At 39.1% G+C, this 22,181-nt stretch overlaps 1 protein-coding gene and 1 long non-coding RNA gene across 2 annotated transcripts in view; one reads left to right on the top strand and one right to left on the bottom strand.

The window, feature by feature from the left end:
- The window catches only part of LOC140510005 (uncharacterized), a 71,271-nt gene that overhangs the window by 29,743 nt on the left and 19,347 nt on the right, over positions 1-22,181 (bottom strand). The window lies entirely within an intron of this gene.
- CPA3 (carboxypeptidase A3) overlaps positions 5,472-22,181 on the top strand; it is a 36,057-nt gene continuing 19,347 nt past the window's right edge. Inside the window, exons 1-7 of the mRNA XM_072618248.1 lie at positions 5,472-5,597; positions 5,693-5,768; positions 8,929-9,053; positions 17,869-17,971; positions 18,119-18,220; positions 20,302-20,403; positions 21,832-21,942. Coding sequence (XP_072474349.1) covers positions 5,527-5,597; positions 5,693-5,768; positions 8,929-9,053; positions 17,869-17,971; positions 18,119-18,220; positions 20,302-20,403; positions 21,832-21,942 — 690 coding nt within the window. The 5' untranslated portion in view covers positions 5,472-5,526. The remainder of the gene's footprint in view (positions 5,598-5,692; positions 5,769-8,928; positions 9,054-17,868; positions 17,972-18,118; positions 18,221-20,301; positions 20,404-21,831; positions 21,943-22,181) is intronic.

Consider the following 22,181-nt stretch of genomic DNA (forward strand, 5'->3'; position numbering starts at 1 on the left):
AGGTTTCAGATTTTACGTGCAAATTTCACAACTTATCTTTAGCAGAGATGAGAGAAGATAAAAATGATAATTGTCGAAAGAACCATGAAAGGATAAGCAAACTAATACACTGTTGGTAGAAATGAGAATTGCTCCAACCATTGTGAAAAGCAATTTGAAGCTATACACCAAAAGTCACTAAATTATACATATCTTTTGAACCAGTGATAACACTACTAGGCGTATACATCAAAGAGGTCAAAGACAGAAGGACCTATATGAGCAAAAATATTTAAAATCTTGTAGAAAAAAGGAAGCAAAATGACTGACCACCAGTTGGGCAGTGGCTTACTGTTGTATGTGACTGTAATGGAATATTATTAAACTATAAAAATAAGAAATATGGAAAATTCAGAGAAATTTAGGTTGACTTCTAATGACTTATGCAGAGTGCAATGAATATAACCAGAAAAACATTTTGCATAATGTCGACAATAATGTAAAGGAAAACAACTCTGAAAGACTTCAAAATGCTAATCAGTGTGGTTGCCAATCATGACTTCCAAAGACTGTCAATAAAACTTGCTTTCTTCTTGGCAGAGAGGCAATAGACCAGAGATAGAAAATGAGGCATCCATTTTTAGAAATGGCCATTGTACTTATTTGATTTACTTGATTTCTTGTTCAGTCTTTTCAATAGTGTGACCCATTTGGGGTTCTCTTGGCAAAGATACTGGAGTGGTTTGCCATTTCCTTCTTCAGCTTATTTTACAGATGAAGAAACTGAGGCAAACAGAATTAAGTGACTTGCAAAGGATCACACATCTGTGTCCATCCCTCATTGCCAAAGAAGACCATGACATCAGAGAAATGATGACGTGACTTGCACTTGACTTTGTTTTGAGTGAGGGAGAGCTGTGCAGGTCACCAGCCTCACTTCCCCTCCAGAGCCATCTGAATCCAGTGACCAGATATTCATCAGGATGACTGAAGATGACCCAGAATGCACTGGGTACCTGAAGCCAGATTTGAACTCAGGAAGATGAGTCTCCTGACCTCAAGAACAGAACTCTATCCACTTCACCACCTAGCTGCCCCCTTTATTTGGCCATGCTTTTTTTTTTTATTTTTACAAAAGAAGACTTTTTTATTTGTGAAATGGGTGAGTTAGGAAATAGAGATGGAAAGAAGGAGGGAAAGAGAGAAGAAAGGAAGTTAAGAATGAAGAAAAGTAAGGAGGAAAGAAAGGAAGGAGAAAAAGAGAAAGGAAGGAAGTAATAAAAGATTAAAAATAAAAGGTTCAGAAAGGGAAACAGTAATTTTCGGCTACCTTCCTAAATGTAATATGTGCCCTTTTAAAAAGAAAGCTATACATAACAGAAGTTCGCAGTTTCCTATACAATCCCATTTATATTCTTTATAAATTGAAATATTTGTGTTATTACTGTTACATTAATAATAATTTTTTTAAAAAAGCAATTCCAAGAGAACTATCTAACTATGACTAAAATAATGTAAGCAGAAAAAGCTTTAAAAGGTGCTCTCACTTATCAATTACAATAACCAATCTTGTTCCCAGTGCGGAAACAGCGAATGCAGATATAAACAGAAAGAAAGCCAGACCCTGACCTCAAGGAGTTCACATTGTAAAAGGGAGATGAGAAGGAGAGAGGTCAGGAAGAAGAAGTCCAGAGAGTCAGCAGCTGAGCTGGAAGAGAAGTGGAGGAAACATGAGACTGGGCTGGCCACTTCCTCAGCTGAAGCCAGAGAAGCCACTGGAGTGAGAGAAATCTTCCAGAATGAGGAGACTTCTGAGAAAAGAAGTCCCAAGAGTCAACAACAGAGCCCAGAGAAGAAACTAGGAAGCACATCTCCTTCCTCTGCATGTACCGTGTTGCACAGGCTGTCACGCATGTTCATTTTATCAGCAATTTTTCTCTATTTTTTTCTTGTTACAGGGGTCAGCTCAATGAGGGTGGAAGGGTAAGTGTCAGGTAATTTCTATGGGATAAAAAAGAACACTACATAAACTCAATAATTTTTTTTAAATGTGTTCTCTATAATTCTCAATTTCCAAGCAGCTTCACACAGATACATGTCAACATGTGCATTTAAAACTATATCAATTGTATATAGATCAATGTTTTTATAAAAATATTTAATTCAGTAAAGTGACATACAACATCATAAACTCTCCAACAAAAGATCTCTCAAGAACGTGTTAGGATTATCTAAGATTCCTTGATAGATTCAACCACAGATAACTTGGCTCAACCATCTTCTGACTTCTCTTTTGAAATAAGTTTTTATTAACATTTTTGTTCTCCCCCTCTTAGAGAGTCACTTCATGGAACACATAGCATTTTTGTAAAGATTTTTAAAAGGAAAAAATCAGCATAATCAATCAATACACCAAAAAATTCTGAAAACATGGGCAGTATTCAACACTTGTGGACCCTGGCTCTACAAACAGCAGAGTCTGAGAGCCTTCTCACATCTCTCCTTTCAAGTCTTATTTGTTCTTTATAACTCCATAATGTAGTGTAGGGGAAGCAGTGTTCTTTCCATCTACGTTGTTGTAGACATCGTGTATGTTAGGTTTTCTTGGTTCTGCGCACTTCACTCTGAATTGGTTCATGTCAATCTTCCATGCTTCTCTGTATTCATCATGCACATTATCTCTTCCAGTATATCAATATTCCATTACATTCAGGCACAGTTTGTTTAGTGACTCCCCAGTGGATATTCATCTACTTGGCTTCCAGTCTTTGCACTCACAAAAAGTACTGCTATAGCCATATTGGTGCATGTGGAGACTTTCTTCTTACCCACGACCTCCATAAAACATAAGTGCAGTAATGGGGTTTCTGGATCAAAGGATATTTCTTTGCATCATTCCCAATTGATTTCCAAAAAGATTGTACTGATTGATCCTCTGACTTACAACAGCAAATAAAACTGACAGACAGACAGACAGAAACAGAGAGACAGAGACAGAGACAGAAAGGAACTGTTTGTTCTCCAAATCTGTGGATCTGTATCATAGAAAATGCTTTATGCAGAGTCCAAATAAAAGAGAAATTCCTTATACCTGGGAAGATCCTGTTTCTGAATGATTTTGTTAGTTATTGAATGCTGATTGCATTAAACTCCAGAATACTATAGGCCCACTAAAATTCAATGGGGAGAAAGGGAGGAGTTTGAGGGGACAGTTTTGATCAACTGATTTCCTCTCAGTCTAGGAGATGAACTCATAGAAGATAATAGGCACAAAAAGGTGCTTTGGTCTTAAATGGAGTGCCAAAACACATCTAGTCTGCCAACTTGGAAGAAGCTGTCTTAGCAAAATTGATATGAATAGAGGGTTTTGGACCATTGGTTGACCAAGGATCAGTTACATTCCTGGTGGCATTTAAAAAGTGAGACACAGATGCAGCTAGGTTGCATAATGGATAAAGCACCAGCCTTGGAGTCAGGAGGATGTGAGTTCAAATCCAGCCCCAGAAACATACTAAATGTGTGACTCTGAGCAAGTCACTTAACCTGGATAACCTTAAAAAAAGTGAGACACTCTCTAGGAAGTAAGCTGAGGCAAGAGCACTAAGGACTGGGTATCTGACAACAGAGAGGAGAGCCAATTATAGATAAGAACTCAGCCCTTGAGGGTGAATCATTTCTTGTTTGAGGGATGGGAAGTGGGCAAAGGGAAATATTAATTTCCCATCCTCTCCCACTGGCCATGTTGTCTTGTAGCAGAGCTCCTCACCCAACAAGAGTCACAGCACACCCAGCAAAGAACAGGTCCAGAAGATGACTCGGGGGAGCACAACTTTGGTGGGCCCAGAAAAGAGCCATCCCTGGCTGGCCAGAGCTGATCTGTGGAGAGAAAAGGGCCCAAGGGAGTAGTGATCTACACAAGGGGTCTTACATGAAGACAGCACAAGAAAGAAATGGATATCAGGGCTATAAGTGTGAATTGCCTTGGCTCCATGAGTGTCCTAAGTATGTGCCTGTGGTTCTCAATGATGCTGTATGTAGTTATGATAGAACAAAACCTAGGTTTATGGAGGAAATAGATTGTTTTTTGTTTTTTAGAGGTAGATAGGTGCTGTAGTGTATAGCATGTTGAGCTGGGAGTCAGGACTACTAGAGTTCAAATCCTGCTTCAAGCACTATCTGTACAACCCTGGACAAGTTATTTAACTTCTGTCTGCCTCAGTTTCCTCATATATGAAATAGAGATAATAATAGTACCTACCTCACAAAGTTGCTGTCAGGATCAAATGAAATCTTTGTAAAGCAACCTGCACATAGTATGCATTTAACAAATGCTTGTCTCCCTCCCTTTTCCCCCTTTAAAGCTATTGCATCTACTGGCTGACTACTAAAAGTAAATACAAATGTGGGGGGTTGTGAGCCCACACAGTGTACTTGTACCTAGAATAATTGTGCCCCCATTCCCACTCAACCAATGAGAGAGAATCGGAAATGGTAGCCCCAAAGGGCATACTACACTCAAAACATATATAGTGAGGGCAGGAAGAGCTATTATCTATTTTCTATTGTCAGACAGTGGCATGCAACAACATGGATAGTCCATTAAGTCGGTCTGTTAAATTATGTATGTATGTGTATATATAGATATATAGAGATATCTTGGCAAAAAGATATAGATATAGACATATTTACGTATGCACACTATATACATATATGTATATATGTACATAAGAGAGAGACTTTTATCAGCCTCAGTTTCCTCTCCTACAAAAATGGGGTAATAGTAGCATCTGCCATACAGGGTTGTTGTGAGGATCAAATGAGGTAATATATGTAAAGTGCTCTGTAAACCTCAAAGTGCGCTACCTCAGTACTGTCACTATTATCATATAGGGACACAAATGATAATAAGGAATTGTAAGAATTCGCAATCTAGTTGCAAAACTAGAGCATGGCAATGGTGAGCTGGAGCTGGTTCTGACAAAGAGCTGGATGTTAAATTCTCAATGTGAGCCCTTATACCTCAGAAATCAGAAATGCTACAAATCAGGACTTGATTTGCTATTGTTGTTGTCGATGGTCAGTGTTTGAAAAAGTGATGGAGAAAATGTTAGTAAAGCAGATTTAACTTAAAAGAAGGTCAGGGGGGTTTTTTGGTGTTTTCCACAGAGCCAGTTGTTAAATGTTTACCAGCATATCTCTGATCTGAAAAAAAATGAAGGATATTAGCAAGCACTCTTCAAGGAGGCTCTCAAAGCCATGTCAGTCCCTAAATTACACAATTCCTCCATCCATTCCACTTTCTGCTGCTCATACTCAAAGGCCTTAGAATTATTAATGAACAGACATCCCATAGGAGAGTTAAATTCTCCTTCTCAGTCCCCATCTTTTGTTGCCCTCACAGTTCTCAGTAAGATTAAATAAATGATTAGCAAGGCGCAAAATGTCAGCGACCCCTAGGATTTCAGAGAAGAGGAAGTCAGTTGCTGCTCTGAGATTAGAAGAGACATAAAAGTCCCAGATGGCATTTCCAAAGGGCAAAGAAGAACCATGAAGTTCATGCTACCTCTGGTGTTGATTGTCTCGGCTCTTGCCATCCCAACCGTACGCCGTTTTGACAGGTAAATTTTCCAGGCCCTGGGCTCATCATCCCCTGCTCAATATGACAAGCAATGACTCGATGGGGGCTCATCACTTACCTTTATGTTCTTAAAAGGGAGAAGGTATTGAGGGTGAGGCCCCAGGATGAAAAACAAGTGAGCATCCTAAAGGACTTGGCTGACACTAATCTGGTAAGACTTTTTATAGAGACTCTTTTTTTAAACTTTAATTTCTTTGCTCTAAATGTTTTCTTTTTCCAGGAGTCAAACTGTTGTTTTAGTATAGCTGGGGATGGTTTCCCACAGTCATAGGAAAGGAATAAACAGGATGATTCAGGCAAATACATCTATTTTATTAACTGTATGACCATCTGGGGAGTCATTTAACATCCCCTAAGCCTCAGTTTACTCATGTGTAAAATGGGGATAATAATACCTGCAGTACTGCCCCCCCACCAGGGTTGTGATGGGGATTGAATCAGAGTCAATTTTAAAGCTCCCTGACAAGTCAGAGACTGCATGGCTTGGTGGCCTTAAGGGAGCTGGTCTTCAAGCATGGAATATTGCAACTCAAGCCAGTTTGACACATACTGGCTGTGTGATCCTGAACAAGTCAATTAACCTTTCAGAGTATTCCAGGTTAAGTCTGCATTGATACAGAAAATTCCCTATGCTAATGAAATCAAGTGCTAGCTCTCTGTCCAATATTATCATGGTTATTCATTTATCTAAACAGTTATTACCTCAGTCAGATAGGAGGTAGAATTATGAAATAGACAAAAGTCACTTTCCGTGATCTCCCTCTTCCTTTGTCAGCATCCTTTCCTCCTTTCTGGATCCTCCCTGGCTGTTTTATCTCCCCACTCTTCCCAGTCTCTGACCCATTCTTTCTCCAGCCTAGCTGTCAATCCCAGATAAAGAGTTAACTAATGATTAAGTCATGACTGGATTGCTGGGAATTTAAGATGTGATAAACCTCCCCCAAAGGGCATCTGCATTTTAAAAAGAGATTCTGAGACAGTCTCACTTTTAGAACCCGGAGGAATTCAGTTATTAGGGGTGATTGTGGCAGACACTGGGGTTATAAACTCAGAAACCAAAAGAGTCAGTCCAGTCCTGGCCCTAAGGAAGCTGACAATCTCCTGGATGGAATACAACACTGAAGTATAGCTATGGAACTGAAAGGAACATTAGTGGTCTTCTGCATCCCATCCTTTCACTTTCCTGGTGAGGGAACTGAGCTCAAGAGGAGGAAAACGACTAGCCCAGGGTGACACAGGCAGTAAGCCCTAGAGTTGAGATTTCGACTCAGATCCTATGACTCAGTACTTTTACCTTTGCACACTGTTGTCTTCACGGATATGAATAAATCAATACCGACATTATTTACATTTCAAATGAGAGAAAGGGTTAGTACCTAGGGTGGGAGATGGATCAAGAAAAGTCTTTGCAGGAGTCATGCTCTATGTGTATTCGTCCTTCCTTGCCAAAGAAGACCATACCATCAGAGAAATAATGACATGACTTGCACTTAACTTTGTTTTGAGTGAGGGAAAACTGTGCAGGTCACCAGCCTCACTTCTCCAGAGCTATCTGAATCCGGTGATCAGATATTCATCAGGATGACTGGAGATGACCCAGGATGAGGCAATTGGGGTTAAGTGACTTGCCCACAGTCACACAGCAAGTGAGTTACAAGTGTCTGAGGTGAGATTTGAACTGAGGTCCTCCTGACTCCTGCACTGGTGCTCTATCCACTGTACCACCTAGCTGTTCACCATGCTCTATGAGTCATGTTTTGAAGGAGCGGATGGAGAATATCAGAGGGAAGTTAGAAAAGAACACATTCCACTCAGGAAGGACCACCTGGGCAGATTGAGGGTGGGAGAAGATGGAATCACCTGTACTGAGAATGACTAATCAGCCTGTTTGACTGGACTGAACTGGACTGAGGAAAATGTGAAATAAAACTGGAAAGCTAGATGGATGCTAGATTATGAAGTCCTAAGGATTCTGCATTGCAAGAGAAAATAAGAGTCCATTAACGAATTTTTGCTCTGAGGGTGACATGGTACAATCTATATTTTATGAGCGTCCGTTCTGGAATGACAATTACAGGCAATAGGACTGCTTTTCAGAGATTTCCTTAACCACACCTGCTCCCACTCCTCCAAGACTTGTACAACAACAACAACAACAAACATTTATATAACACTCTAAGGTTGGCAAAGCACTTTTACAAATGCTTCATTTTATCCTACAGAGATGTAAGTTCTATTATTATCCCCATTTTATAGATAGGGAAACTGAGGCAAACAGCTACTGTGACTTGCTCAGGATCGAGTCAAATCAAGAAAGCATCTATTAAGTGTTTATTATGATCCAGGCACTAGGCTAAGCACTGGAAACACAAATATGAACAGAAAGAAAGATAGTCCCTGTCCTCAAGGACCTTACATTCTAATGGGGGAAAACAATGCATTAAAGGAAGCTAAAGAGGGAATATGGAGAAAGGAGGTACCCAGTGGGCTGGGACATTGTAGAGAAAGTCCAAGAGAGTCAGGAAGGTAGCCTAGAGAGGAATGAAGACATGGCTGGCCTAACCATCTTCCTAAAAATGGTCACAGCTAGTAAGTGTCTGTTTTTCATTTCATCCACATCCGTTCCTTTGAGTAAATTTCATGTGGCATGACCTCCAGTCCCCTTATTTTCCTGTAGAAAACCAGTAAATGATAATAATGACAACAAAAGCAGCCACATTATCACCATCATAAGTGACATTTATGTAACAGAATAGCAGCATAGGGTAGTGGAGCTTTGGAGTCAGAAAGACATGTACTAGCTGTGTGACAACAGACAACTCAGTCACCCTCTCAGCGCCTCACATATACCCTGAAGATTACACATTACAGAGTCACTGCTCATCTCCGACAGATGAAGGAAACTTCTACATTAGCAAAATTAGAGGTCTACTCCAAATTTATAAAGCACTTTAAAATCCTGAAAACCCCCTACATGCACTGTCTCACTGGAATCTTACAGAAACCCTAAGAGGTAGGTAATACAGACCTATTTGGAATTTCAAATGGCTCCTCCCCTGGAAGTTTCCCAAAACAGAAAAGGCTAAGTCATATGTTTCATCTATTTTTGTAATTCATATCAATTGCCAAACTAACGGTACGGCAATCCATCCATACTGATCTGAATGATGGCTAAAATCAACACATTCCCTTGTCCTCCACTCGTTGACTCAAGGCCCTCAAGTGGTCATAATGAAGTGTTTCTTCCCCAAAGGTTAAAACTCCCATTTTTAATAGTATATTATGACAAAGTGGGTTTTCCTTTTCTGCAGCTCGACTTCTGGCATCCTAGTTCTGCTCATGATGTAGTACCTAAAATGGAGGTGGACTTCCGTGTTGGAGAAGATCAGTTCCAACATATCCAGTCTGTTTTGGAGAAAAATAAATTGCAACATGAGTAAGTTTTACTTAACTTCTTGGATTGATCAGATAGTCTAAAACTATATAAGAGCATACATTGGCCAATTAGCCATCTTAAGAGAAATCTTTTTTGTTAAGCCAAAGCTTGATAATAAACTGCCAAACTAACATACTATTTTCCCTTAGTTCCTAAGGGATAGCTCTCATCTTCTAATAAGCTGATTGAATTAACTGTATTGCAACAATAACAAATGAATTTTAAATGATATTAAGGAAGAATGACCCAAGATCTCTAATATATGGACCAATGACTAGTAGGTAACAAAAAGAAGCAAGTACATACTGGAGAGGTTGGCGCAGTGGAAAGAATGCTGGATTTAGCATCAGAGAACCTGGTTCAAAGCTTTTGCCCACTGATTTATTATCTATTATTATCTATGTGACATTGGGGTAAATTTTACCTGTGTGGCTCAGTTTTGCTTTGTCATTATCTTACCACTACCTAGAGTTGTTCAATGCAATGTTGCCTACTAAAAATTCATCCAATTCAAGTGAAACAAAGTTACTTAGACGGATTAGACTGGTCAAGGAAAAGGGCTTCTGTCCTGAATTATCAATGATGAACAACATGGTGGGCCTTGGAGTCTTGGTTAGTCAGATTGTCAACCCTGACAGTTTCACTGGGAAATTCATCTCAGGGCTTCCTTTTCTTTCTGAGGACTTGGCTAGGTTTTTAAGCACAATAGTTATTCAAATGTACAAGCAGGAAACTTGGGTAAAGCTTTTTATTTTAATTCATACTGAACTATCTTTCTTTGCTATCTCCACTCAGAATCTAAGTATTAAATATTCCATTAAGTCCAATGGGTCTTCAATCTCATTAATAGTGGTAGTCTACACAATGATACATATTAACAAAAATAATAGTAATAGTATTCTTATGTCATTCCATGAAGTTTGCAAAGCACTTAAAGATATATATATATATCTTTCCTTGTAATAGCTCTGGGAGGTAGGTACTAGTATTATTATCCCCATTTTACAGATAAGACAGACAAAAGCTAAGTGATTTGCCCAGAGTCACACAACCAGTAAATGTGTAAGGCTGGATTTGAACTCAGGTTTTCCTGAATAAAGATCCAGTGCATGACTCGCTTCACCAGCTCAACCTGATACCTGTCCACGTTGACCCTTCCTGTCCATGCCTTCCTGCAAATTTAGACACAGGATGCTCAGGTCTTACAAAAAATAACAGCTCACTTAATGAGACACCTTGGGGCAAGTTTTCTTTAAAATGACCAAAATTTGGTGGTGCATGTTTTTTAGATGAGGCAGACTGGTAAAGTGGAAAGAACATTGGCTTTTGGAGGCAGAGGAACAGGATTCAAATCCCACCCCTGATACTTATTACCTCTTCAATCTTAAACAAGGGATGACTTCCCTGGATCTCAATTTCTTCATCTGAAAAATGAGGGCACTGGATTGGATGAACTCTGAGGGTCCCTCACAGTTCTGAATTTGTGATCCTGTTTTTTTCTTTTTCCTGAAATGTAAATGTGCAAAATGATAGCTCTTGCTTGAAAGGATGATTCTGAAATCTTGTCCCTATGTGCTTTACTGTATGCATAACTACATTTGCATATTGAAAACTCCTGTTAAGTAGATGTAACTTAGGATTCTGTGCCTAAATGAGAACAGAAACATCTGGGTGGACATGAGCACCTGGCTCTATAGAAACATATTAAAGGACATATTCTACACAATTATTTAATTGGACATCCCTCATTAGGGCAAACGCACGATTTAGTTACAAAGCATCTGCTTATCCTGTTCTATTTCTCCATTTCCTGAAAATTAAATTACAAAGAGAGCTTTCTCTTTTTTAAAATGGAATATGTTCTTCTTCCGATGACATTGTTACAAAGTTAAAAACAAGGACCAGAAAACACAAGTAAGTGGGCACACGTGAATTTCACCCCCTTCCTCATTAAAAACCTGAGGCAGGAAGTGGACATTTACTCCCATGAGAAAGAACCAGAAAACTGAGTTTAGGGGCAGGAGTTTAATACTTTTCTTTAATTTCTTTTCTTACTTTCTTTGGATTTCTGAATATCCACTTAACCTCTCTTTCCTTGGAGCATCAGCTAAAATTAGTAAATAGATTAGGGATTCATTAATGAAAGGTAATGAGAAAATAGCTATCCTTAATAGTAATAAAACAAAAAGAGGACAATTCAGGGAAACCTTATTAAGAGCTTTGAGGAGAACCATCTTCTAACATGGAGCCTTGTACTCAGTAGGTGCTTAATAAATGTCCATTGAATTGACTGATGAGCCTATGTGGGAAAGGTCAATAATAGATAATATTAAGGTATCTAAATTGATCTTTCCAGGAACCTTGTAGAGTAGTAGGCATTTATTATCCTTATTTTGCAGATGAGGAAACTGAGGTGAAGTGACTTGCCCAGGGTCACAAGGTACTGTCCCAGCAGGTTTGTGCTGAGGCTTTTCTGACTCCAGGTCCAACTCTCCATCCACAATGCTATCTAGCTTCCTACATACACCTACCTATCATAGTAAGAACCAAAATATCATAAAAATATTAATATTGACCTTATGACAGAGAGACAAATTCAATTTTTTTCCAACCATATGCATGACCCATGGTCAATAAGATGGCACTATGATTAGAATTTCAGACCTGAAATCTGGAAGATCTGAGTTCAAATATGATCTTAAACACTTATTAACTGTGTAACCCTGAGCAAATCACTTAATGTGTCTGCCTCAGTTTCCTTATCTGTAAAAGGGGACAATAATAGCATCTACCTCCCAGGGTTGTTGTGAGGATAAAATGAGATAATATTTGCAGCCTTAGTAAGTGCCTGGCACATAGTAAGTGCTATATAAATGTTGACCATGCTGATGATTCCTGAACACTGGATCTGGAATCAGACAGTGAAACTCACTACTCCTGTGAAATGGTCAAGTCTCAAATGGACAGGGGAGGGAGTTCTAGTTTCTTATTTGCAAAATGAAAGGGTTGAAATACATCCTTTGAGGTCCTTCCCAGTTACACACAAACTTACAGTGCCACAATACTGCTCAGAATTTCCACAGTACTACAGAAGGAAGAATATCATTGCCATCAGAAGACCATCGTCCTGAGATGTTATTCTAGTTATCGTCTGGTCCTCAGCTCGTGTGGTGCCAAGAGGACAGAGCTTTGAGTCGGGGGACCTGAGTTTGAATCCTAGCTCTTCAATTTACTCCCAGTGTGACCTTGCACAAGTCACTTAACCTCTGGATCTCAGTTTATGTGAAGAAGCTGAACTATATAGCCTGGGTATCTTTCCAGATTAGTGATCTTGTGATAACTCATCAGACATCAAGGGCAGCTAGGTGGTGCAGTAGATAGAGCATCAGTGCAGGAGTCAGGAGGACCTGAGTTCAAATCTCACCTCAGACACCTGACACTCACTAGCTATGTGACCTTGGGCAAGTCACTTAACCCCAATTGCCTCATCCTGGGTCATCTCCAGTCATCCTGATGAATATCTGGTCACTGGATTTAGATGGCTCTGGAGGAGAAGTGAGGCTGGTGACCTGCACAGCCCTCCCTAACTCAAAACAAAGTCAAGTGCAAGTCATGTCATCATTTCTCTGACGGCAGTGTCTTCTTCAGCAACGAAGGATGAACACACACACATTAGACATCAGCTAAGAGTGCAGGTCTTTTTTTTTATAAAGAACGAGTCAGGTATGCAGGTTTCCACCCTGCCTGGCAGAGTGAAATGTGGAATAGAAGCAACATCCTGGAGAATTCATATGCCCACCCTTACCTCCTTGCCTTACCCCTCAAAAAAATCTATTAGTTTTTAACTTAAATTAACTAGATTAGATACCTTGAATTCAATGAAAAATTACTTTATAATTTCATTTCAATTTCTAGACACTTTAACCCATCACAAATATATACCCATAGTACTACCTCAGAGGGCAGCTGAGAGAATCAAATGAGATAATATTTGTAAAGTGCTTAGCAAGATGACTGGCACACAGTTGGTGCTTAATAAATGCTTATTGCCTTCCCATATGCAGAAAGATGGGTACATACCTCAAGAGATGGATTTTTCTTATCAATATGGGAGTTCCCTTCACATGTACAGATTACAACCCTTCTGTGAGTTAGTAGATAAGTCTTAGGGAGTTGCCTGATGCTCACAGAGGTTCCACTAGTAAGTGTGAGAGGCACGTATAATCTAGGTCTTTTTGGAACCAGGTGTAATATTCCCTACCCACTCTATCAAGGTGTCCGAGAGAGAGACAGAGAGAGACAGAGACAGAGACAGAGAGACAGACAGAAAGAGATAGAGAGACAGAGAGAGAGACAGAGAGAGACAGAGAGACAGACAGAGAGAGAGAGAGACAGAGAGAGAGAGAGAGAGACACAGAGAGAAAGAGAGAGTGAGTGAGAGGGGGGGGAGGGAGAGAGGGAGAGAGAGAGAGAGAGAGAGAGAGAGAGAGAGAGAGAGAGAGAGAGAGAGAGAGAGAGAGGGAGAGAGAGAGAGGGAGAGAGAGGGAGAGAGAGACAGAGAGACAGAGAGACAGAGAGAGACAGAGAGAGACAGAGAGAGAGACAGAGACAGACAGACAGACAGATGAGAGAGAGGCTGCCAATGGTCCAAAAGCTTTTTTTATATTTTTGATTTTTATTATTTATCTTTAACATTTCTTTTTGAGTGAAAAAAACCTGCCCACCACGAAGTCAAACAACATGGTATATCAAATATGCATGTGAAGTCATGCAAAACATATTTCCATATTAGCCGCATTTCAAAGAAAGAAAGGAAAATAAAATGAAAAAACTATATTTTCATTTGTGCTCAGAGTTCAGCAGTTCTCTCTCTGGAGGTGAATATTATTTTTTCATCATGAATCCTTTGGAATTGATTTGGATCATTCACTTGACTTGATCAGAGTAGCCAATTCTTTCACAGTGGATTATAGTACAATATTGTCGTTACTGTATACAATCTTCTGCTTCTGCTCACTTCACTTTACAGAAATTCATGTAATTCTTTGCAGATTTTTCTGTAGCCATCCCCTTCATCTTTTCTTATAGGACAATAGTGTTCCATCACAATCATATGCCACAACTTGTTCAGTTGATCCCCTCAATTACTCAACATTCCCTCAATTTCCAATTCTTTGCCACCACAGAAAGAACTGCTATATATTATTAATAGACAGGTCCTTTCCCATGTTCTTTGATTTTCTTGGGGTACACACTCAGTTGGGATATTGTTGGGTCAAAAGATATTCACAATTGATAGCCCTTTGGGCCTAATCCCAAATTGTTCTCCAGAATGTACCAATGCACTGCTCCATGAGCAGTTCATTCATATACCTACCTTTCCCTCATACCCTCTAGCATTTCTCATTCTGATAGATGTGGGGTGGAACCTAAGAGTTGTTTTAATTAGCTTTTCTGTAATAAATGGTGATTTAGAGGATATTTTCATATGACAATGGATTGCTTTGATTTCTTCTTCTGAAAACTTTGTTTATATCCTTTGACATTTACCAAGTATGGAATGGCTCTTATTTTTATAACTTTATTTTTCTAGTTTTTCCTCTACTTCTTTTATTTGATTTTTAAATTCCTTTTTGAGCTCATCCAGGAATATCTGGAGAGGGAGGGCAGAGACCAATTCATATTTTTCTTTGAGGTTTTAGTTGCAGCTGTTTCGACATTGCTATCTTCTTTTGAGTTTGTGTTTTGACCTTTGCTATCACAATTGTAATTTTCTATGATCAAGCTATTTTGTTTTTATGTTTGTTCATTTTTTTCCATTTTTCTACTTTGAACTTTATGTTAAAGTTGGGTTCTTCTCCCAGGGTGGAAGGGACAATGTCCTAAGCTTCAGGTTTTTTTCATGCTGCTATTTTCAGAGATAGTTCTGGTGGACTGTACATTTTCAGTTCTTCCATGTGTGGTAACTGCTCTCCTGCTCTGCATTCCGGTCTGCAAGTGACCACAAGAACTCTTCTCCACCCTGGAACTATGACCAGGGTCACTGTACCTGCTAGTGTTCCTCCTCACCCTCCTCCTCCTCACTGGGACCATGAACTGGAACTACTAATGGGCAATGCAACAGTCCTGCACCTACTGTCAGTAAAGGGTCTCCTGCATTGTCCTTCTGAACTATCGTCTGACTCCTTTACTATCGGTGGACTAAAAGCTCCAGAAGTCGTCACTGCTGATTAAGTCATCCCCATGGCCTGCTGTTGGATTTCCAGGGCATGGACAGCTCTGGACTGCACTTCACTCTCACCCCAGTCAGACAAACTTTCCTTGCTGACCTTTTAAGTTTTCTTACCTAGGACATTGTGTCAACCCACCCTTTTATTGTTTCTGTCACTAGAAAATTGTTTTGAGGCATTATTTCAAAGTATTTGGAGGGGAACTTGAGAGTTCAGGTGAGTTCCTACCTTTACTCTGCCATCTCAGCTCTATCCCTCACTTACTATCCAATCTCATTTCTTTTCCTAGTTTTTTCCCCTCCGTCACTCATGTCTTTCTTTAACTCCTCTAGGAATTCTTGTTGGACTTGGGTCCAATTCACATTTTTTTGAGGCTTTCCTTGTAGCTGTTTTTACATTGCTGTCTTCTTCTGAGTTTAATCTTGGCCTTCCCTGACACCATAATAGCTTTTTATGGTCAGGTTATTTTGTTGTTGTTTGTTCATTTATTTTCCCATCCCATTTCTGGACTCCGAACTTTACATTAAAATTGATTTCTGTTTACCTGGGAGTAAAGAGATACTAATCCAAGCTTCAGGATTTTCATGTTGCTGTTTTCAGAGCTAGTTCTGGGGTCTATGAGTTTTCTGGGGTCTGTGCTTTCCTACTATGTGCTCTGATCTTTAACCGGAAAGGGCCCTTAATCCCCTTCAGTCACAGGCCTTCTTTGCCTTAGAATGATTTCCTAATTCTCTTTTTGTCTTAGAATTGTTACCAGGGCCCCTGTTTTCTTGTAACAGACCCTCAATGCTCCTCTCATCTGTGGAACTGCAAACCAAAACTTCACATGGGCAATACAGTTGAAAATCAGTGTCAGTTGTGACCAGTGCCAGCAAATGGTCACCCGGAATCTCTTTCTGACCAGTTATCTGACCCCTTTATAATCTCTGGGCTGAGACCTCCTGCAGCTGTTGCTGCTGTGCTGCTCTTGCTGGACTCTAGCCAGGTTTCCACCCTTTGTCATGAACTTCTCCTGCTGACCTCCAAAGTTTTCTTGGGCCGAAAAAATGTTTCACTCTGACTTTTTGTTGGCTCTGACACTCCAAAATATGATTTGAGTGTTATTTTAAAATTCTTTGGAGGGAAATGTTGAGAGAGTTAAACTGGGTTGCCTCCACTCTGCCATCTTGGCTTCACCCTCTGGTCCAGAAACAATTTTTTGCACTGTGGCTCCCCAGGCAGCCTCTGGACCCCTTCTCACAACAATGCTTTTTTGCCCATAGTCATCATGGAAGAAAATGCTACATTTCATCTACAATCTAGTGAAATAAAGATCCAAATTTACAAATCACCCAAAATGCAAAGGGTCCCAAGAGTCCATATTAAGAACCTCCATATAGGATGTGAGCAGTTTGGGATGGACTGTTTTTCCTGGTATAATGTCTTACATACTGTGATTTAGACAAACACACAGAATTCAGATACAAGATACTGAATATCCAATTATTTGGGGAACAAATAATTTAGTTTGGCTGGAAGATAAAAACGTGGGAAAAATACTTTAGAACTAGATTATGGTGGGCCACAAAGATCAGGTGGAAGATTTTGTGTTTGATGCTAGAAGTAATAGGGAGCCAGTGAAAGTCTGTAAATACTGAAATTACACAAGTTCATAGGCTCATAAACTTTAGAGTTGACAGGGATCTTAAAGATCATTTAATCCAACTCCCTCATTACACAGATGAGAAAACTGAGACTCAAAGAAGCTAAGTTACTTGGCCAACATCATGCAGAAATAGCAGAACTAGAATTTAAACCCAGATCCTCCAGTGTGAAATCCAGCACCCTTTCCACTGTAACACAATAAATCTGCAATAGAATCAAATACAGAAATAAATTGGCTCCTCCAAGAAATTTGACAACAGGTTGACTGAGAAATTGGGATTGGTGAAAGAGGATGTTGATGGAATTAAAGATAAGAAACCTTTAAATTAAAGATAGGAAATTAAAGATTAGGATAAAGATAGGAAAAGAACTGAGATTTGGCGGGACCACAAAATCCAGAGAGAATAATGAGACTAAAGGGATTTAAATCTGACCATGCAGTAGCTGTCCTTTGGTGGGGCATTCCTAGAAACTATACTATGGGATAAGAAGGTGTAGATAAAGGTCAACATTAGACCTGAATATCTTGAGCAAACCAGTCTTGAAAAGCTAGTAGTGAACTTATTATCCCTCTCTGTGACACCAGCAGGATTCCCCAATGTACCATCCTGGGCTACATTTGCAAACTCAGAAGCAGCATCTCCATTTGGTTCAGATGACTCTGACCTGGCTTCAGACCTCTACCCTGAGGACTTGAGAGTACTGTTCTGATAATATTTGTAGGTTCTCTCCCATGAGGGAGACTATGATTATCTACGTAGGTAGTGAGAGTAGAAGAGTTAGCAGGGGCTTAAAAAACAGAATGGGAAGATATTAAGAAGGGAGCAAAGGTGGTCAGATTCTGATGTAAGAAGGAAAGGAAGAGAAAATTGCTGCAAATAAAAGATAACTGTTTTCCTTTCTCTAGTAAGTATGTATTTTGTCATCCTTCTGTCAAACAGAGTCCTGATTTATGATCTGCAAGAAGAAATTGAAAAACAGTTTGATGTGAAAGATGATTTTCCTGGCAGACACAGCTATTCAAAATACAATGACTGGAGCAAGGTACAGGAGAGAGTTACTATGTGTAAAGAAAATCACCAAACTTTTCAGTACACCATTACACATACACAAACATACACATTGTTTTGTTACATAGTTTTGAATTTCCTCAAAGTACTTCAATAACCTCAAATGAGTTCTGCTCTCTAGATTGCTGCTTGGGCTCATCTAATGACAGAAAAGTTTCCTGAGCTGATCTCTTGTGTTGAAATTGGAAAAACTGGAGAAAATAATCCAATGTATGTTCTCAAGGTAAAAAAACTGTTCTTAAGGTGAAGGTGGATGGTGGTGGTGGTGGTGGTGATGGAGGTGATGGTGGTGGTGGTGGTGATGGAGGTGATGGTGGTGATGATGGTGGTGGTGACGGAGGTAATGGAGGTGATGTGAGAAGCAACAATTAAGAGAGGTATTGTAGTGTTAGAGAAAAGGTTCTCAAAGTGTAGTCTGAACCCCCTTTTGGGTGCCCAAGACCCTTTCAAAGATAGCATGAGGTCAAGTCTATTTTCATAATAAAGTTACGACATTGTTTGCCTACTGAAACTTTCTTGTTCCAATGACATATCTGTGTAAGGGTGGATTTTCTTCAGCTATTTCATCCAAAACACCAAATGAAGAAGCACCTAGAAGAATCCAGCTGTCTTCTCTATTAAGCCAGATAAATAAGACAATTAAAATGACCTTCAAAAATATGTAAAACAATACTGTTCTTCTCACTAATTTTTTTTTATTTTGGAAAATAGTTATTTTTCATTGAAAATACATCACATGTTAACTAGCAATGGATTTATTATTATTATTTCAAGATGAATTAATAAATAAAATTTTAATCACCAGTTTTAATTCCTAATACAGTATATATCAGTAGAGATAACCCATAGAAATAAAAGGTCGTTGGAGACCTACCTCAATAAGTTTGAAGAGTGTAAAAAGGTGCTGAGGCAATGAAATTTAAGAACCACTGGTACAGTGGACATAGGACTAGCCTTGGAATCAGGCAGATATGGGTTCAAGTTCTGCTCTGATGCATACAAAGTGTGAGACTGGCTAGCTCACTCAACTTCCTTATTAACTCTCTTAGACTATAAATTGCAGAGGAATGGCTGACGTGCATCAGTGATAGCTTCTTGACCTTAAGCTTTCCACATAGAGGAAATCACAGTTCTAGATAAATAAATGTGTCTGTTTTGTTACAAAGTATGTGCTAATTGGAAGATAATAAAAAAATGCTTTTTTGAGAGTTCATATTAATTCCTCCACATTTGCATTTTTAACCCACTAATATATTTTGAGATAAGAAATGGTGATTGTTACTTCACCCTGCATTCCAGATATGGAAACTGAGGCAGAGTCTGATTAAGTGTTATATTGAAGGCTTGATATTATACAAACCAAAGCAAGATCTTGAATTGTTTATTATCATAGCTTTTCCAGACAAGATTATGTCAGTAGAGAAAGGAGGGACACTGGGCAACTAACAAATAGCAGATAGGAAAGAGAAATATGGTAAGTAGGTGGGAGGAAAATAGAAGCAAATAGCAGAATCAATGATCATTTCTCTGACAAAAATTCTAAAATAAGAATTACTATAGGAAGCAACCAGAGATCTCATTGGCAATTCTGATAGTAGAAAAAATATTTTGAAAGCTAAAGTGAATAGCAGATGAAGAATGCAAATTAATAATAATAGCATGCATGTATGTAGCCTACGTTCCATGGTTGGAAAAGTACTTTACAAACAAGATTTCTGGCACTCGCAACATCCCCACTATTATTTTTCCCATTTTTGTTATGCTACTGTTTTTCCCATTTCGCTGATAGAAAACTAAAACTGAAGTGACTTGCTCAGGGTCACACAGCTAGTAAGTGTTTGAGGAAAGATTTAAACTCAGGTCTTCTTGATTTCTAATTCAGTGTTCTATTCACTGCACCAGCTGAATGCCTTAAATAAAGAGTGAATGATGGATTCTGCATACATACTAATGGCCATTCACCTGTATTGTATGATTCTCTACAAAATCATAGCAGTACATCCCCACAATTATCCCTTAAGCCTATTAAATCTTTGGCCCTACTATTAAGTGGGTATCAGTGAGGGCAATGGTTTGTTTAAAGCTTATATCACTCATCAATTTTTGTCTTTCTTGTCAAAAGGGTTGTTTCTCTAATTACCTAGATTTCTAAATTTTTTAAAAAATGTACAGTAAGAAAGATTGTACCCAGACCAAAGAGAGGTCTGCAGTGGGCAAGTTACAGATCCCTAAATTAAAAAGTAGAAAATATATTTAAATATGTAACTTTATGCAAAATAAGGCCTCAAGTTTATCTGAAAACAGGTTGGGAAAAAGAGTGGACAGAGAAGAGTCATTTTCATGGACTGCGGAGCTCATGCGCGGGAGTGGATTTCTCCAGCCTTCTGCCAGTGGTTTGTCTATCAGGTTGGTGAAATTGCACCTCTTGAAAACTCACTTCTGAACATCATTCTGCTAGCATTTTTTGAGTCAATCTGCCCCTTTTAAATAAGTGCAATGCCACCTGAACAGATCAGTTTGGATTTGATACTGACAGGAGATACATAATCAGACTCACCCGACATCATTTTCAATTTGAAAAAACTGACACAATACTTTAAACTTCTCTCTCTTACACTCGAAGTTTACAAAACTGAAGGAAACTTTGTGCCATAATAACATGGTGCCCTATAGAACACACTGCCAATTTGCAAACCATTGTCCACAAAAATGTCACTTTCCTTCCAAAGAGCTGAGAGCACAAAGCTCTGATCTCTTTAGACATTTCACGTACCTCGACCCAGAAATTTCCATACTCCCTTGAGTTTTCATTCTAATTCTAAAGAATCTTTTCACAGTAAATCCTCATCACTAATAGAACCCCCTATTATTCTACCCACTGCTGTTTCCATTGTATCACTGACTATTATCATCTCTTCATCATCTATTTCTACCAGCTATTACTCTGACTACACATTGATCCCATATGCATGCAAACTCCACGGTGCTTAGGGGCAAATTCACTGGGTGCAGGACAAATATTTGTCCCTGGGGTGATGTGAGGTCAAGAAGAACTGTTTCCAGTGTGAGATGCACTGCTTCAGGCCATAACAGAGCATAAATCAAAGAGTACCAAAGCCCATGGCCACGTTTGCATGTGTCCCTGTGTGGGAAGTCAGAGGAGTGAGAACAAACTTCCCATTCTACATAGAAGCAGAGGGCTGGAGCTGACTCCAGAGAACTGGAAAAATTTCAGTTGGATGGAAGAATTTCTTGACCCCTCTCCAAATCCTTGAACCTTTCCACAGATGGTCCCCATTTTCTGTCCCTTGGATGATTCTCCGTAGTTCTGCTAGGGACCCTATCCAATTTCTCCCCATTGTTACATTCACAAATATGGATTGGTATTTGTTGCTGTTATTTTTTTTAATTTATTATTTTATAAAATGGGAGTCCATTTTAGCATTAATAACACTTGTTAATCTCCTACGCAATCTCCATTCTTCCTGGGTCATCAGATATTTCATAACATCTCATATTGCTGACGATGAGACTTTACAAGACAGGACTATGTAACAACCTTTGTAAAAAAATGTTCTGAATGTTATGATATCTTTGCAGCATGTTTGTTTGTGTCCAGGGTGGAATTTCAGATGAAAATAATCCAAATTTTAGCTTCAATGAAACTCATTCTTTCAATGAGAATTTATTGAATACCTTATTATATGTCAGGTGCTAGGGGATATAATAAATAAAAAACTATGTTTGTCCTCAAAGAGTTTATATATTTGAAAACTGCTAAAAATTGGGTTAGTCAGGATGTGCTACATTTCTTTTTTTCTTCCTCCTCTACAGGCAGCCAGAGCCTACGGGAAAGACAAAATTATGACAAAGCTCTTGGACAGGCTGAATTTTTATGTCCTTCCTGTGTTCAACGTTGATGGCTACATCTGGAGTTGGACAAAGGTATGATAGCTATCTATTTGGAAGTTTCCAATTCAATGCGAGCATACTAAGTATAAGTAAGAATATACTAAGTAAAGCAAGTTGTTAAGTTCATTTAGGTTTTATGTTAACATAACTCACTCTCTGGAGTAAGAATGGTACATGAGGAATGTCAGTTACGGGTTGAGGGGCAAGCATGTTTCTGGCTGGATGCATACTGCCTGATTCTAGTAATGCCAAACAATGGGAAAACAATTCTA

The sequence above is a fragment of the Notamacropus eugenii genome, chromosome 6 (genome assembly GCF_028372415.1).
Source record: "Notamacropus eugenii isolate mMacEug1 chromosome 6, mMacEug1.pri_v2, whole genome shotgun sequence".
Lineage (NCBI taxonomy): Eukaryota > Metazoa > Chordata > Mammalia > Diprotodontia > Macropodidae > Notamacropus > Notamacropus eugenii.